This window comes from Doryrhamphus excisus, linkage group LG18 (assembly GCF_037039965.1).
Source record: "Doryrhamphus excisus strain RoL-2023G ecotype Guam linkage group LG18, RoL_Dexc_Guam_v1.1, whole genome shotgun sequence".
In the NCBI taxonomy this organism is placed as follows: domain Eukaryota; kingdom Metazoa; phylum Chordata; class Actinopteri; order Syngnathiformes; family Syngnathidae; genus Doryrhamphus; species Doryrhamphus excisus.
This window is the reverse complement of record NC_136374.1, coordinates 16,164,930-16,182,500: the sequence shown is the minus strand read 5'-3', so window position 1 is coordinate 16,182,500 and position 17,571 is coordinate 16,164,930. Positions and strand designations below refer to the sequence as shown.

General features: G+C 37.7%; 2 protein-coding genes across 3 annotated transcripts in view; both read left to right on the top strand.

Annotated features, from left to right (window-relative positions):
• srgap2 (SLIT-ROBO Rho GTPase activating protein 2) overlaps nt 1-8,091 on the top strand; it is a 70,164-nt gene extending 62,073 nt beyond the window's left edge. The window contains exons 18-23 of one of the 2 annotated variants that reach the window (XM_058055621.2): nt 1,203-1,282; nt 1,486-1,666; nt 3,324-3,461; nt 3,524-3,725; nt 3,803-3,913; nt 5,723-8,091. In XM_058055621.2, the coding sequence (XP_057911604.2) occupies nt 1,203-1,282; nt 1,486-1,666; nt 3,324-3,461; nt 3,524-3,725; nt 3,803-3,913; nt 5,723-6,283 (1,273 nt within the window). In that variant the 3' untranslated portion in view covers nt 6,284-8,091. Of the gene's footprint in view, nt 1-1,202; nt 1,283-1,467; nt 1,667-3,323; nt 3,462-3,523; nt 3,726-3,802; nt 3,914-5,722 lie in introns of both variants that reach the window. The other variant, XM_058055620.2, reaches the window with a different exon arrangement.
• A 450-nt stretch (nt 8,092-8,541) lies between these two features.
• On the top strand, nt 8,542-16,543 carry ikbke (inhibitor of nuclear factor kappa B kinase subunit epsilon). The gene is made up of 22 exons (XM_058055623.2): nt 8,542-8,890; nt 8,997-9,040; nt 9,127-9,218; nt 9,295-9,432; nt 9,499-9,628; nt 10,166-10,347; nt 10,692-10,852; nt 10,924-11,034; nt 11,786-11,965; nt 12,058-12,254; nt 12,374-12,432; nt 12,542-12,633; nt 13,110-13,211; nt 13,310-13,367; nt 13,493-13,605; nt 13,668-13,744; nt 13,822-13,861; nt 13,952-14,053; nt 14,153-14,249; nt 14,831-14,937; nt 15,018-15,089; nt 15,158-16,543. The coding sequence occupies exons 3-22, from the start codon at nt 9,129-9,131 to the stop codon at nt 15,219-15,221; spliced, it is 2,172 nt and encodes a 723-aa protein (XP_057911606.2). The 5' UTR covers nt 8,542-8,890; nt 8,997-9,040; nt 9,127-9,128; the 3' UTR covers nt 15,222-16,543.
• The last annotated feature ends 1,028 nt before the right edge of the window (nt 16,544-17,571 follow it).

The window sequence follows — 17,571 nt, the reverse complement described above, 5'->3', positions numbered from 1 at the left end:
TGACTTCACTCACAAATTTAGGCTTATTAAAAAGCAAAAAAAAATGATTAAAAAAATTTTGAAAAACAATTATTACAATTTTTTTTTATTAAAAAAACAAATGTAGGCTTATCCTGCAAGATAAAATGGTGAATATATTTTTATGTGACATCCTTAGGCTTATTAAAAAGCAAAAAAAATGTTATTAAAAAAAATTTGGAATTTTTTTTTATGAAAAAAAAATTTATTAAAGTTTTTTTGTTGAAAAAAACAAATGTAGGCTTATCCTGCAAGAAAAAATTGTGAATATATTTTTATGTGACATCCTTAATGAACAAGCACTTTATTTGGAATGAATTTTTGTTGTTTTTTTTTTTTTAAAAAGCATCATTCAAAGTCATCGCTTGGGGCTTCTTGTTTATGTGTGACTGTTATGATCTAAAATGGTGTGGCACATGTGACTTCACGCACAAATTTAGGCTTATTAAAAAGCAAAAAAAAATGTTATTAAAAAAAATTTGGAATTTTTTTTATGAAAAAAAAATTTTGATTTTTTTTTATGAAAAAAAAATGTATTACATTTTTTTTGTTTTTTTGTTGAAAAAAACAAATGTAGGCTTATCCTGCAAGAAAAAAATAGTGAATATATTTTTATGTGACATCCTGAATGAACAAGCACTTTATTTGGAATGTCTTTTTTTTTTTTTTGCATCATTCAAAGCATCGCTCGGGGCTTCTTGTTTATGTGTGACTGTTATGATCTAAAATGGTGTGGCACATGTGACTTCACGCACAAATTTAGGCTTATAAAAAAGCAAAAAAAATTTTATTAAAAAAAATTTGGAATTTTTTTATGAAAAAAAAATTTGGAATTTTTTTTATGAAAAAAAATTTTGGATTTTTTTTATGAAAAAAAATGTATTACATTTTTTTTGTTTTTTTGTTGAAAAAAACAAATGTAGGCTTATCCTGCAAGAAAAAAATAGTGAATATATTTTTATGTGACATCCTGAATGACTTTATTTGGAATGCCTTTTTTTTTTTGCATCATTCAAAGCATCGCTCGGGGCTTCTTGTTTATGTGTGACTGTTATGATCTAAAATGGTGTGGCACATGTGACTTCATGTGACTGAGGCGCCGAATATGAGCTCAGACTGCAAGACGTCAACGCAAGTCGACATTCTTGACACAAGCCTCCTCTGTCCTCTTTTGTTCATTCTAGTGACAGTCCCCACTGTGAGCCCCCACTTGTGGAAGAGCCAGCGCCTGACGCCGTGTCCATTCGCCACAACAGCGAAGACGGTGCGTAAAAACGAGTCTTTGCGTCTTGAATGCTTTTCAACCAGCTCACATTCTGCTTGGATATTTTTAACATGTGCAAACTAACATACTCTGCATCGCTTTTTTTTTTTTCTTTCCCCTCTCTCTTATTTATGGCCGCCCATTCTGTCACTTCCTGTCTCTGTCCACCATCCTCTCAACTTCAGGCACCTTGGCTGTTTCAGAGTCCGACCCGGTTGAAGCCATTGCTCGGTTCGACTATTCGGGCCGCACCAGTCGCGAGCTGTCCTTCAAGAAGGGTGCGTCTTTATTTCTGTACCAGCGAGCGTCTGACGACTGGTGGGAAGGGAGACACAACGGCGTGGATGGACTGGTGCCGCATCAGTACATTGTGATCCAAGACATGTAAGATGTGTACAGTCCCCGTTAATTCCCCTCGAGAAACCCCCCTTTTGCTCAATCAGCAACTCATCAACGTCACCTGAAGTATGGCGGGTAGTGTTACTTCATGGCGTCCCACATCGACCACAGAGGGAGACTCCAGTTGTGGCTAGTTGCTCTAAGCAGTTGAGTGCTCCATCGGCTTGAGGGAAATACACAAAAACACAAAAAAAAACATTTAATTGTCTTTAAGACGTCCATAAGCCTGTTTTATATGATTCTCCCATACAAAGAGTCAAACTTTGTACATTTAGTAGTTTTTTTCTTCAGTAATTCATCATCAAAAATGCGTTTTTTATGCCAATTTTGCCATTGTGGTTAGGAATAATCACTTGTATGATATTTAGTATTATATTTAGGAGTTAATAAGTTGATAAGAATCAAAGGTTCCTATTGGATTCCATAGAAAATGCATGCAGGTCATTTTTGACCCACTTATGGAAGGTTGGGGTAGTAACACAAAAAACAAAATTTCTTAAAATGTATAAAAGGTAAGTTAAAAATGTGAACGGCATGATATCAAAAATGTGTTTTTTTTTAGGAATACCTGGAATATGAAATGATAAAAAATTTTCATTACAAAGATATTTCAAGAAAACAACCTGACCGGGTTGGGGTAGTAACACAAAAACAAAAAATTCTTAAAATGTATAAAAGATAAGTTAAAAATGTGAATGGCATGATATCAAAAACGTGTTTTTTGAGGAATACCTGGAGTATGAAATGATAAAAAAATTTAATTACAAAGATATTTCAAAGTTAAAAATGTGAATGATATCAAAAGCTAGTTTTTTGAGGAATTCCTGGAATATGAAATGATAAAAAAATTTCATTACGAAGATATTTCAAGAAAACAACCTGGTTGGAAGGTTGCGGTAGTAACACAAAAAACAAAAATTCTTAAAATGTATAAAATGTAAGTTAAAAATGTGAATGGCATGATATCAAAAACGTGTTTTTTGAGGAATACCTTGAATATGAAATGATAAAAAAAATTCATTACAAAGATATTTCAAAAAAACAACCTGACCGGGTCATTTTTGACCCACTTATGGAAAGTTGGGGTAGTAACACAAAAACAAAAATTTCTTAAAATGTATAAAAAAGTGAGTTAAAAATGTGTCTTAAAATTTCTTAAAATGTATAAAAGGTAAGTTAAAAATGTGAATGGCATGATATCAAAAACATGTTTTCTGAAAAATATGAAAAATGAAAATTGACCCACTTATGGAAGGTTGGGGTGGTAAAACAAAAAGAAAAAATTGTTAAAATGTATAAAAGATAAGTTAAAAATGTGAATGGCATGATATTAAAAAACATGTTTTTTGAGGAATTCCTGGAATATGAAATGATAAAAAAATTTAATTACAACGATATTTCAAGAAAACCGGGTCATTTTTGACCCACTTATGGAAGGTTGGGGTAGTAACACAAAAACCAAAATTTCTTAAAATGTTAAAAGTTAAAAATGTGAACGGCATGATATCAAAAACTTGTTTTTTGAGAAATACCTGGAATATGAAATGATTTAATTACAAAGATATTTCAAGAAAACAACCTGAGCGGGTAATTTTTGCCCCACTTATGCATCTAAGGGTTAATACAAGCAATTGTTTTAAAGGACTGATGGAGGTCGAGGTAGCCCAAAACCTGATGTGGACGGCAGAGACCAGCTCGAGGAGAGGGTTTCCACTCGAGGAAGCGCTGCGTCACCCACTGGAGCTCACGTGGCGGACATCTACCTGGCCAACCTCAACAAGTAAGTCACAAGTAATTCTTTATGGAAAAAATAAGTCACAGAAAAATATTTCTTTCATCCAGAATGAGGAAGCGTCCAGAGTCTGGGAACATCAGAAGAACATTCCGAAGTTCAGATAGCGATAGCCCAGGAGCCAGCGGAGGGGTGAGGACTGCGTCCCTACCTGTTGGCGGAGCTCTGGTGAAAGAGTCTACGGACAAACGTCCCGTTAGCGCTCACAGCATCCTCAACTCCATCACACGCCACTCCTCGCTGAAGACCAAAGTACCGTGACTTTTAGCTTCTTATCATTACGTTCATTGAACCGATGACCAGATGAATGAATAATTTGAACTTTTTAGGTGGAGAGCCCTCAGCTGCGGAAAACAACTCCAGCAGGACGCTCCAAGAGCTTCAGCAACCACAGACCTCTGGAACCTGAGGTCATAGCGCCGTTGGAGCACAGCTCACAGGTATGCGCCGCTATTATCGACAACCGTTATTAAGGATTATTGAGACTTAAGGTTATTGAGACTTATAATATTTATCATTTTCATTTTTTCATGTAAATTGAGGGAGCAGAAGCAGTATCGGCCACAAATATCGGTCTAAGCAAAATCGGCCATCGGCTAAGAGTGATGGGGAAAAATCGATATCGGCATCAGTCCGAAAAACAACCATATCGGTCGATCCCTCCATCCGGGCTGGGAGAGTGGAAAAATACATTTTGTCAAATCGAACTGTCATTGAAGAAAATGTGTAAAAAGTGAAAGTGCTTTGTGTACATTGGATTTGTTTTGCTTCATAATTGTAAACAAATTTGCAAAAAAATATATAACTATTGGGTGTTTTTTTTTTTAGAATTTTCATGGGGAAAATGAATTTAATTGTAAATAAATTAGCAAAATAAATTATAATTATTAGGTGTTTTGTCTGAAATTTTCATGGGGAAAAATTAATTTAATTGTAAAGAAATTAGAAAAATAAATTATAATTATTAGGTGTTTTGTCTGAAATTTTCATGGGGAAAAAATAATTTAATTGTAAAGAAATTAGCAAAATAAATCATATTATTATTGGGTATTTTGACTGTTATATATAGTACAGAGGAGTGCTTTGTGTACATTGGATTTGTTTTGCTCCATAATTGTAAACAAATTTGCAAAAAATATATAACTATTGGGTGTTTTGGTTAGAATTTTCACAGGGAAAATGAATTTAATTGTAAATAAATTAGCAAAATAAATCATAATTATTAGGTGTTTTGGCTGAAATGTTCATGGGGAAAAATTAATTTAATTGTAAAGAAATTAGAAAAATAAATCATAATTATTAGGTGTTTTGTCTGAAACTTTCATGGGGAAAAATTAATTTGATTGTAAAGAAATTAGCAAAATAAATTCTAATTATTAGGTGTTTTGTCTGAAATGTTCATGGGGAAAAATGTATTTAATTGTAAAGAAATTAGCAAAACAAATCATAATTATTAGGTGTTTTGTCTGAAATTTTCATGGGGAAAAAATAATTTAATTGTAAAGAAATTAGCAAAATAAATCATATTATTATTGGGTATTTTGACTGTTATATATAGTACAGAGGAGTGCTTTGTGTACATTGGATTTGTTTTGCTTCATAATTGTAAACAAATTAGCAAAAAATATATAACTATTGGGTGGTTTTTTTACTATTTTCACAGGGAAAATGAATTTAATTGTAAATAAATTAGCAAAATAAATCATAATTATTAGGTGTTTTGGCTGAAATTTTCATGGGGAAAAAATAATTTAATTGTAAATAAATTTGCAAAATAAATCATTATTATTAGGTGTTTTGTCTGAAATTTTCATGTGGAAAAATTAATTGTAAAGAAATTAGAAAAATAAATCATTATTGAGTATTTTGTCTGTTATAGTACAGAGGAGTGCTTTGTGTACATTGGATTTGTTTTGCTTCATAATTGTAAATAAATTTGCAAAAAATATATAACTATTGGGTGTTTTTTTTTAGAATTTTCACGGGGAAAATTAATTTAATTGTAAAGAAATTAGAAAAATAAATCATAATTATTAGGTGTTTTGTCTGAAATTTTCATGGGGACAAAATTTATTTAATTGTAAAGAAATTAGCAAAATAAATCATATCATTATTGGGTGTTTTGTTTGTTATAAAAAGTCATTGTAATTCCCCCATTGTAATTCAAAATACAGTTAGCTAAAAGCCCAAGATGCTAACTTCCTGTCCAACTGCTTCACAGTTAAAGTCGTATTAACTTTTGGTTTCAGGACATCGAGGCGGCCATGAGCTCCGCCCTGAGCGAGCTCAGGGAGCTGGAACGACAGAGCACCTCCAAACACACCCCCGACGTGGTCCTCGACACGCTGGAGCAGCTGAAAGGTGTGAGCGGTGGAGGAGGCGGAGCCTCGGAACCCTCCAGCCCACTCCACTCCCGCCTGTTACGCGACAGCGAGGGGGGCTCCTCGCACGCCCACCCGCTCCAGCGCAGCGCCTCCTCGGCTAGCGACGTGCCCTCCTCCTTCAGAGCCGCCAAGGGTCAACCGAGGAGCCCCCTTCCTTCGGCCACGTCGCCTTCGCTGTCCTCCTCTTCGCTCTCCTCGTCCGTTCCCTCGTTCAGAGAGCTGCGTCCACCGGCAACGAGGCCCAAGCCGGTCGTGTTCCCAAAGAGCGGCGGCGGCGGCGGCACTGGCAGTCCGGCGATGGGGTCCCCGACATCCACCGTGCCCCCGACACCTCCTCCTCCGCCCGTGGGGCACACACACTCCCTCCCGCACACCCCTCCTCCGCCGCCTCCACCCCAGTCTAATGACAAATCCTGCCCGGCTTAGCACGTTTTTTTTACTTCCTGCTTGAATCTGATCTCAGCTCTTCTAGCACTTAGCTTGTTCTTCATACTCTCACTCACTACACACTGTAGCACTCACCGCTGGCGAGGGGTTCGGGGACGACACAAGGGAACGAGATTGGACACAATAGCTAGTTTTGTTTGACTTCACGTGGAGATTTCCGCGAGGAATAAGCTCTGTTTGATTCCGAAGAAGAGACTGTGAAATTTGGTCATATGAAACACACTTGCTGCTTCACACGTGGAACTCGGGAGTGAAAGTAAGAAAAGAAAAAAAAAAAAAAACGGGGCCAAATACGAGCGAGAGTGAGAGCTTTATCTATTAATTTGTGTTTATTACTGTTTGTTCCACGACAGGAGCTCGGTCCACTAAACTCTTGAATCAAGATTAATTCTAAATATAGCAATAATAATAAAAGCTGGTATTTTGAGGCATTATGCTGCTTTTCTCCTGCAGCTTTTCTTCTATATGTAGGGGACCACTGAAAGCCAGCATTTTTTTTTTTTTTTTTTTTTTGTACATGTGATATTGAACTGTATACACACACGTTATTATGTGTGTGTGGTGTTTTGTGGCAGCTAAACACCTTTCAGGTTGCATGCTGTGGCCATTAGACAGCAGCTGACAGCAGTCATTGATGTATCTGCAATATGCAATACCGACGGACGGGAGGGTTGCTATTAAAAGAAAAAAAAAAAAAAGACAGCTTGCTCATATAATTACACTTCACACCTTGCAGTAAAAAAAAAAATCATGATTCTAATGGTGTTTATGTATGTTTATTAATAATGATGGTAACTGGAAGCCTGGAACGGAGGAAGTTTTTTTTTTTAGTATTTTTTTGTAATTTTTTTTTTTTTTTTTTTTAGTGTGTTTAGCCAGAAGCACAACCAACCACCTCATCCGATGACTTATTAAGCAAACTTTTATTCTGCTTTTTTTTTTTTTTTTTTTTCACTGTTACTGTTTTCTGGTCAGATGTGGAACTGTGATGGTTTATGGTCGTATGCATGGGAGCATGCTTGGATAAATGGATGGATGGATGAATAAAAAATAAAAAAAAGTCGCAATGATTGCCAATATATTGTCAATCTTGTTATTAGATGGTGCACAACATAGGTCGCACACAACCATGACACCTTTAGAGGAGTGGCCAAAGAAGAACCTATTAAATATTAAATATATACGCTTCTGCAAGTATCTCAACTAAATCAGGACATTAATTCATAAATGTTAATTTCTTTGGAATCAACACCGAATCTCCCACTCTCTCTACCAGGTATTGAATCACACTTGTACATGTGTTTTTTTTTAAATATCTGTATAATGATTGCATCTATTTTTGTTGCTCTTACCTCATCATGACAACTGGAGGGGACTGTGACTGTGGATGATTAGAGCGGTTGCCGCGTTTGTCTCGAATCAAATATCTTGCACTTGAACAAGTTGGCTTGGCGTGTGGACTAACCGTGTGTGCGGGTGATTTATCAAGATTTGTCAAATATGCATTTGTGAACCATTGAAACAGTTGAACTAAAAGACAAAAAAAAAACAGACTGTAATGTCAAATCTATTTATAGTCGTCTTTGTTTTACTGGAGAATCCTGTGTTCGGATGTACTTTGTATATACAATGTTGTACATTACAGAGGTACACTCTTTTTTTTTTGGTACAATATTGTACAGTAATATCAACAGTGGTTTAATCACATAGGCCTTATATACTTCCATGTGTAGTTCTTGTTGTAGAGTCTTTTTTTTTATTAAATAAACATTGCTTGCTATAATGTACCAGGGCTTGAGCGGTCATCATTTAGATTGTTATGAACATAATTCATAGCAGGGATATGTTGTAGCTCACTAAAAATGATCACAACATAAATAAGGCATTAAAGTCACAGTCAAGCAAAAGCTGACGTAGAATACTATATAAATATACGAGTAAGGTAAGTACGCAGTACTGTTGTGTGTAATTGTTATATTTGTTTGCCGAGAAAGCGGCTCCGTCATGGGCCTTATTTGTTTAGGTAGACTACAACTCCCAGAAGCCACCTTGAAGCAGAATTGCTTGTCTGACGAGCCGCCATTTTTTATTTTTTTTATTAATCTGAGAAATATGTATTTGTGAGGACGTGATAGTATTGAACCCATTTAATTTAATTTTTTAATTAATTTTAATTTACGGATTATTACTATTGTTTTGAGCCCTTAAGGAAGTGATTAATAAAGTTTTTTGAGAAGAGGGGAGAAAAAAATGTCACGTGATCAATGTGGAGCGAAGTTGGAGACGACACAAAATAGCTTAAACTGCATATTATTACATAAAATTCACACAAGGAGAGGCGAAATGGCTCAGAAGACGAACACAACGTATGGACGAAGTGTCCCGGTTTGAAACTTTTTGAAACGTTTTCACATTTTTTGTTCCGTTTCCGCAATGAAAATGTCAACCGCAGCAGAGCACTTCCTCCATGTGTCAGGCTAAGGCTGCCTTCTTGGAACGAGTTTTGGAAAAAGTAGAGCGTCAACAACAAGTCGTCCTTTCGCTTTCTCCCTTCTTTGTGAAGAGTCTAAAGACGTTCCTCCTCAGGTGTGTTTTCTCCGGTGACTGGCAGTTTTTCATTTACACGGACGCCGCCATTTTTATTTGTGTAGACATTTAAATAAATGCTAATTTTTTTTATCGAACACTACAGACAGCCCAGTTAAATCTGAGTACCGTTGCTGAAACTCCGGAAAGGTAGGATGTTGTGTAAATATAAATTTATAATAATAATTTCTGTTTGACAACAGGAAACTAATGTCTTTGTGTCCATTTTGTGTCAGGCATGACAGCCAGCACCCCCAGCTACCTGTGGTCCTTACAGGATGTCCTGGGTCAAGGGGCAACTGCCTACGTCTACAAGGCTCGAAATAAGGTGACAATTAATCACTATAAATGTATTTGCGTATCAGTTTTGACAAAATGCTGAGAAATTTATCATAAATGATCAGAGGACGGGAGAGTTAGTAGCCGTCAAGGTGTTCAACATGGCGAGCTACAGCCGCACTCAGGAGGTCCAGATGAGGGAGTTTGACCTGCTCAGGAAGCTCAACCACAGGAACATTGTCAGGCTTTATGCCGTGGAGGAGGTAAAGACACCATTCATGCATGAAAAAAAGCAATATGTATGACCTATGACCTTTTATCTTTGGTAGTTGCCCTCCAAACAGAAGGTGCTCGTGATGGAATATTGCTCTGGAGGAAGTTTGCTCAGTTTGCTTGAGGAGCCGGAAAATGCCTTCGGACTTCCTGAGACCGAGTTTCTCAATGTGTTGCAATGCGTTGGTAGGCAATTCGACAATTCAATTATAATTAGCCATATTTAATAATAATAATAATACTACATTTTATTTGTATAGCGCTTTCAAAATACTCAAAGACACTTTACAGAAAAAATTAGTTGAATAAAAGCACGAAAACAGAGTAAAAGATACGTTAAAATACAAAATTCATTCGTTTATACACAGTTAAAACATGAGTAAAAACGGGGCGGGGCACAGCAGTCAGGTATAAAAAGTTAGACATTAAAAACAGATTTAAAGAGGTGGGTTTACTCGGAAGCTATAACAAAGAAGTGTACCACTTTCTTTTTTGTCACCATTAGTTAGATTTCTGGTTCTAGGGTTATCATATTTTTCCTCTGTGTCAACATCGGTACTCTTCACCAAAAAAATAACAATTTTAAGTTTAAAACATGTGGCATTATGAGGCTCACTGAGTTAACGTTTTGCAAGATTTTGAGGTTCCGCTGTATTTTTATTATTATAACTGTTATAAGGGTTGTGTTGACTCTATTTAATGATATTCTTCCATTCTATTCAGTGCAGGGAATGAACCATCTACGAGAGAATGGCGTCGTACACCGCGATATTAAACCAGGCAACATTATGCGTCAGACAGGAGACGACAGCAGGTCTGTCTATAAGCTGACTGACTTTGGAGCGGCGCGAGAGTTGGACGATGACGAAAAGTTTGTGTCCATCTACGGAACTGAAGAATATCTGGTAAGCTCTCAGTTAAAAGGATCAGTATTTTGGTGATCTGAATGTAACAGGCAAGATATAACAAACTTTTTGGAACCACTGATTTAGAGTTCAGTTTTAACCATCATTGAGCCTTTATTATGGCGCCTTCTGGTGGCTGAAATAATAAATGCACAGAATATTCAAGGTCCATATTGGACTAATTTCCCATAACTGATATGTTTTTGTAATTGAGACACGTTTTTTGGTTGCAGCCATATAGTGTACTTTTATAGTGTACTTACATTTGATTATAGTGTACTTACATTTGAATAATTAACAATCCTTACACATAAATAATACTTAAAGCTTGCATTTGTTTATAGCACCCAGACATGTATGAGCGTGCGGTGCTCCGTAAGCCTCACCAGAAGTCCTATGGAGTGAACGTGGACCTGTGGAGCGTGGGTGTAACATTTTACCACGCTGCCACGGGGAGTCTTCCCTTTGTGCCGTACGGCGGGCCCCGCAGGGACAAGCAAACCATGTAATCAGAACACTTTCTTGCACTTGCAGTTTTTGCTCGTTTTTGCCTGACGAGTGTACATTGTTGTGCAGGTACAAAATCACCACAGAGAAACCGACGGGAGCCATTTCTGGAATACAGCAGGTTGAGAACGGACCAATAGAGTGGAGTTCACATCTACCTCACAGCTGCCAACTGTCAGAGTATGTAACTTCCTGGGTTTGATACAGTATGTATACATCATAAGTGGTTAGAGCATCTCCAATAGGGTATCTACAGTACTAAAATTCTTTCTTACATTTTGTGTGTTAACAAACACAAATGATAAATCTTTCGTCAATTTTGTTAGACTTATTACTCGGGGTGTCAAAAGATATAGCAAGATAATTAACAAAAAAATTATTGCGGGCACTAAGCCTGGAACGATAATAAATTAATTCATCACACAATAACTGAATAATTTAAAAATCATATATTTATTATTTTAAAAATATATATGTAAAAATAATAATATATAAAAATATAAATGGATGTAATATAGTGCAAGAGTGTAAAAAAATGTTTTCATAGTACTTAAAAGTAAAATTACCACAATATTAAAATTTTGTCTCATAGACCGAATTTCATGTGTCTCTCGTGACACCCCTGCTTATTATTAAGGATGGCCTATTCCTACTTTGTCATGTCAGATTCCAGTTGTATATCTGCCAATAATGATCAGATACTTCTTTTCTCCTTATAGTTATAGTAATTGATTTGTATACATATATTTTGCTTCATATAGACCCCTAAAAAAAAAGTTCAAACCGTGAAACAATCTGCTTCCCTTAAGGGAGAAATTGAATTGCCCCCAACATGACTAGTCATGCACTACTACTACTGCATCATTATTATTTGCATAATGTTTTGTGGGATACATTGTGGTTGTCTGCGTGTCTTCGCCTGTCCCCCTAGGGGCCTCAGGATGCATCTTGTTCCTGTACTTGCTGGTATACTTGAGGCAGATCAGGAGAGATGTTGGGGCTTTGACCAGTTCTTCACAGCCACGACTGACATACTACAGCGGCAACCAGTGCACCTCTTTGCTCTCCAGCAGGCCATGGCGCACTGTGTCTACATACACCATTACAGCACGTGAGGCTATAGACGGCGTAGTATCGTAGAACTGTTTAGTATTATTTGTATCACATGACCAACAGCGATATGTCGCGTGTCAATATACCCAGGGTGACTGTCTTCTTTGAGGAGGTGGCATCGCAGACTGGAATTGATGTCCCGTACCAACAGCTGCTCTACTTGGGTCATGAGCTTCCACTTGAGGGCGGCATGAAAGTGGTCAACCTCCCGAACACGACACGTGACCGGCCTCTCATCCTGGTCAGTCACAGGCCAGAAACAAACAGCAGCCTGCCCTTCAGAGAACGTAAGAGACATGTTTTCTAGCGTATTTTCTGGCGTATGCAGCAGCATGGAAAATGACAGTGATTTCACTGTACTGTATATATCGCCTAACTACTAACAACTCTGCTCCGTTTTTTGTAGCAGAGACTCCAATCATCCCTTCCAGGTTTGATGTGAAGGCAGACTACAACTTCTCCAAGGTGCCGCTGCCATCATTGATTTCATTGTTGCACCACTGTTTAAAAATCAATGTATTCTTGCTCAGCTGTTCATTCGTCACTACCTGCCCCCATTTGATTGCCATGACAGGTAATAGTTGGAGTCGTCCACCAGTATCTCAGGATAGCACAGCTGCTGCACTCACACAGAGAGCTTCTGCTGGAAGGATATTACTGTTACATGTGAGGATCACTCTTATGTTGTTATTGTCACTTTTGGCTGATAAATAGGGTATCAACACAGTTAACCAGGAAGTAGTTTGCTAAATAATGAAAGGACTGTGAAGATTTTGGCTTTTAAAGGCAGTCTTTTAATGGTTGTTGCCAATAAATTGCTTAAGATTTTTTTTTTCATATTGAAGCTATACACAGAACCCCCTTAAGCTCCAACAATGCAAAATTTAAATTCATGCAATGTCTGGTCTTAATCAGGAGGATCAGGAGTGTAGGTCGTACTGTATTAGATTTTACAGTTGTACCTAAGTAGTTATCCATACTGTGTTTAATATAAGGGCTTGGGGTGTTTATTGACGTAACAGCACAGGCTAACCTTCAGCTTTACAGATGCCAGGTCTACTGTGCAGTTTGTGTTTTTTTTTGTATTAATGGTAGATGTCTTTTTCTACTCTCAAAATTACAATAACTACTTTTTTTTTCAGGATGAGATTGTTCACAGAGTGTGGAGGAGCGATGCAGAGTATTGCAAAGATCAGCATAAGACTCAAGTCCTGCCTCAGTATGCAACACAGGATAATCACCTTGTGAGTCCAGTTACATATATATAAAAGAAAATAAATACTACAAAAATGTATATTCGTCCTTACCCTTATTAAAGTTAAAATGTTTGTAATGTCTTAAGAGGTCATTGGACGATTGAAAACGTGGATGCAGCTGGTAAGAATGACAGATTGCAGCAGGTAAGCAACACCAGCAAGCTTCCAGATCATTCTGTATATTATATTGGGTTACTGAAAATGTGTAGAATTAAAGGAACAAATTATACTACTAAACACTACACAATTTGGTACTGCTGTCCCTGCAGGTCAATGAGCACCTGCCCATGTATGCTGCTGGCATCCAGGATTTTCAAAACCGCCTGGAGCGCTTACAGATAGAGCAGGCTAAGCTAGCAGAAGCACAGGCCAGTGAGAACAGGTACTTTGGAAAGTCAGCAAGGCGCTGCTTCACTGTTTTTTAACTGTTTCTGTCTCCTCCAGGTGTCAGAGAATGCGGATGCTCCTCCAGAAGATTATGTCGATTCATCAACTATACCATAAAGACAAACACCCTGGGAGTATGTATACATCTCTTCATATCTCTCGCTGATCTATTTCAATGTTTGCAGCACCTGACGTCTCATTTTCTCCACAGAGTTACCATATAACGATGAACAAATACATAAGTTTGAGAAGTATGTGCCACACATAGTATATACCTGCTGCCCTACTCGCCTAAACTAAGAATGTTATCCTATAATCTTCTTATCCTTCATCCATCCCAGAATCCACTTGTGCTCGTACATCAAGCAAGTGAAATCTCTCTTCAGAGATGACTGTGTGCAAAGATACAAGGAGCTCTTGGTCACCACCAGGACATGGAGCAGGTTAGCGTACGCTCGGACCCCAAAACCGTTGTACTACAACAGAATGAAAAAAGTATTTGAATGAATATATTCAGTTAAATTATTTTCATTTATTTTCAGTGTTTTACTAGAAATGCAGACACATCTTCAGGACTTTAGTTCCTTCTCCACGGGCTTGTTGGCAGACCTGGAGATCACCGAGCAGCAGCAGAATAAAGTGAGATTGAAACTGTAGATGTCAAATGAACCGCTAAGATATATATCGTTATATCTGATCATAATATCTTAATATCTGTAGTTAAGGCCTCACTCTTAAGGGCTTTTCCTTCCATGCGTCCATTTTCTGTACCTCTTATCCTCACTAGCATCGCGGGGGTATGCTGGAGCCTATCACAGCTGACTTCAGGCGAGATGCGTGGTCGACAATTACAGGGCACATATAGACAAACAACCATTCACACTCACATTCATACCTATGGACAATTTGGAGTGGCCAATTAACCTAGCATGTTTTTAGAACACCCAAGATACCCAAGCGGAGAATCGAACCCTGGTCTCCACAATCTCCTGACTGTGTGGCCAACATGCTAACCACTCAGCCATACTTTTTTTTTTTTGCAGAAAAAGGTATTAATCTTATAAGAATAAAGGCATAATTTTAAATGAGTGTAAACCATTTCCACCCAAGTGTAACAATCAGAGATCCATAACTGCTGTGTGACTTTACTGTATGCTGGTTGCGGCGGTGTTGTTTGTGTAAGTGATGTTTCAGTGTCGCGTATCTTCCATCCATCTCAGACGCTGGACAGAATCTTGGTCACACTGCAGACTAGCAGAATAGGACAGCAGCAGCAGGACCAGCAGCAGGAGGTACCACCCAGGGACAAGGATGAAATGGTGTCCAGGTTTGTGTTTGTGTGTGTGTGTCTGTGTATGTGTGTGTGCACGGACAGTTGGCCTGTCAGCGTATCCTTTGTTATTCCAGGATGTACCACCTTAAGGAAGAAATGGAAATTCTTGTCCGGGAACTGCAATGTAACAACACCATTATTGAGAGGTCTGTGAAATACTCATATAACACCACAAAATCAATCCCAGCACATTTTACAATATGTTTTTTTGTAGTCTAGGGGCAGTGAACTCCGCATCAGCTGTCGACTCTAGCTTGGCCCGGCCCGCTACACTGTGACCGGCGCTTAACGGCAGTTTTAATTGCCTCAGGAACAGATGCTGGTTGACCGCTGTGATGCTACCAAGGACTACCTGCTGCAAGAGGGAGCTGAAGAAAGCAAAATGGAACCAATTAAGAGATAAGACGCACAGTTGGGGGCAGAGCCACTCATGGGTTTTTTTTTTTTGTATGTGTGAGGGCCTGTCTTGATAACACATTTTGCTGGTCAATAATTGTGCTACAAATTATCTTTGAAAATATTTTTGAGACGATTTTTTTTAATGAATCATTGTCATGAGATGTGTAATTCACATTTCAGCCACTAGATGGGCATAGTGGAGCGAGTGAGCTACTTTAGCTTTACACAGAAGTTGCCTAGAAGTATGTTGTTTAAAATGTATGCCGTATAACCGTATTGAATGGTTGCAATGCAGTGAGCGACTGTCTGTGACTGCACTCCATTTTCACCTTTTTAATTTATATTAACATTGCCTCAATAAGCATTTACTGTCGGGACAAAGGCTCTCTTTGCTGCACATCCAGGGGTATTTCTTTTTTGACTAGTGGAGAAAACTGCTGGTGTTGGTCGTCAGTGTTCACGCACCCACTTTGTTTATTCTGTTTAAAACCAAAATAGTCCTCTCACAAGGCTAACTGCTAACCGTCTGTATCTGCTCACTAGTAGCCCAAGCGCCACAAATGATGAGGGGTCATCTCGGTGTCTGTGTGTAGAAGAGGCCAAAGTCTTCCTGCTCCCATTCTCCCTTTTTGTAAGTGTTTCAGCTTATCCGTCGCCATGTTTTAATTCCATTATCTACTCCAGGTATACAAACTGTGATTAAATCAATCAACAACATCCCCTCCTCATCTAGTTGGTGTACATTTATAATACAATTGCCCTTTTCATGTAGTCATAGGCGTTTATTCAGTTATCTGCATATGACTAACAGTTCAACCATAGAATTAAAATACCCGCCTCAAAAAGGTGGGGAAATTACCACATAAAAAAAATACTCTGTGCTGAATTAATATTGGTCATTTGACTTTTTGTTCGACACATTTTACCATATTTCCCTCAATTTGGTAGGCAATTGTGTATTATCATGAGAAAAATTGAAGTAAATATACATTAAACGTTCCCTCAAGTTTCCAGGAATGCCTCTGACGCGCTGAAACGTCTTGGTAAGGTCGTCTGTGGTTTTGTGCGGCTTAAAGAGGAAAATGTGACGGTGAGTCGTACTCATCTTTTTATTATCTTTCACCTTGCAACATCAGATCTCTTTACATCCAATTTTTTGAGACTGTATTGTCACATAAACAGCATGTGTAAACTTTAAAGTGAATAATATAAGAAAAAAAATATTTTTTATTATTAATTATTATACTGAAATCCTGGTTCAGAACAACTGAGCTTCACTTGTTTCACATTTTATTATGTTACAGCCTTATTCCATAATTGTATACGTTCATATTTTACATTTTTGTGCAACAAATTACAAATTTACAAATTAATTTAAAGTAAAATGTTGCATGTTTTTTAGTGTATGAAGGCATGTTGTTCTGCGTCCTTGTGGTTTATTAGAGCCATGTATCAGTCCCCTGTTGTATGTTATGTGATTGTATTTACTACTGCTACCAGTAGATGGTGTGGCATAGTCCATGAGCGAATTGGAGACACCTCTTCTCAGTATGTGTTTATGTGCCCATACGAGCATATTAGTAATCAACTCACAGGAGAGCTAATCGCCGACTAAACATTAATTGGTTCAGGGAGAACCAGCACATTGTGCTCTGCATCCTTATTGGCTCAGGAAGAAACCAATCATTGTGTTCTGCGTTCTGACCATTGCCAATCTCTTTAGTGCAGCACTGCTGTGTTTCCTTTTGTCGGATTGCTTCAAGTGACTCTGAACTTGTTTTCTTTTTGACAAAACCCACAATGTTAACAAAACGTTCTGAATCCAACCAATATGTTTTAACAAGGACACTAAAACGCTACAGCTGAACGACGGCAGGGTGAAGAGGCAGAAATACGTGCGAGTCACTTAATTATTTCTTGTGTCCAACCTAAATCAATAAAACTCAAAAGTTTAATTTTGAGTGTTAAAACAAGACAGAAATGTGAGAAAAATTTAATTCCTGTCTGAGAAACGTGTATATATGTACATATGATTACATATGTAATTATTGTAAAAATAAAACTAGCTACTAAAAATAATATATTTTAATACAGAGCCAATGCCGGCTGCACTTCCGATTTCCGTTTTCTGGGTCAAAACCTAAACTTGATTATTACTGGCCAATGCCATAGCCCACCCGGGTCATTGAGGGGTCAAGAAGTAAACTTCCCTCCTTTGATCCAGTAGTC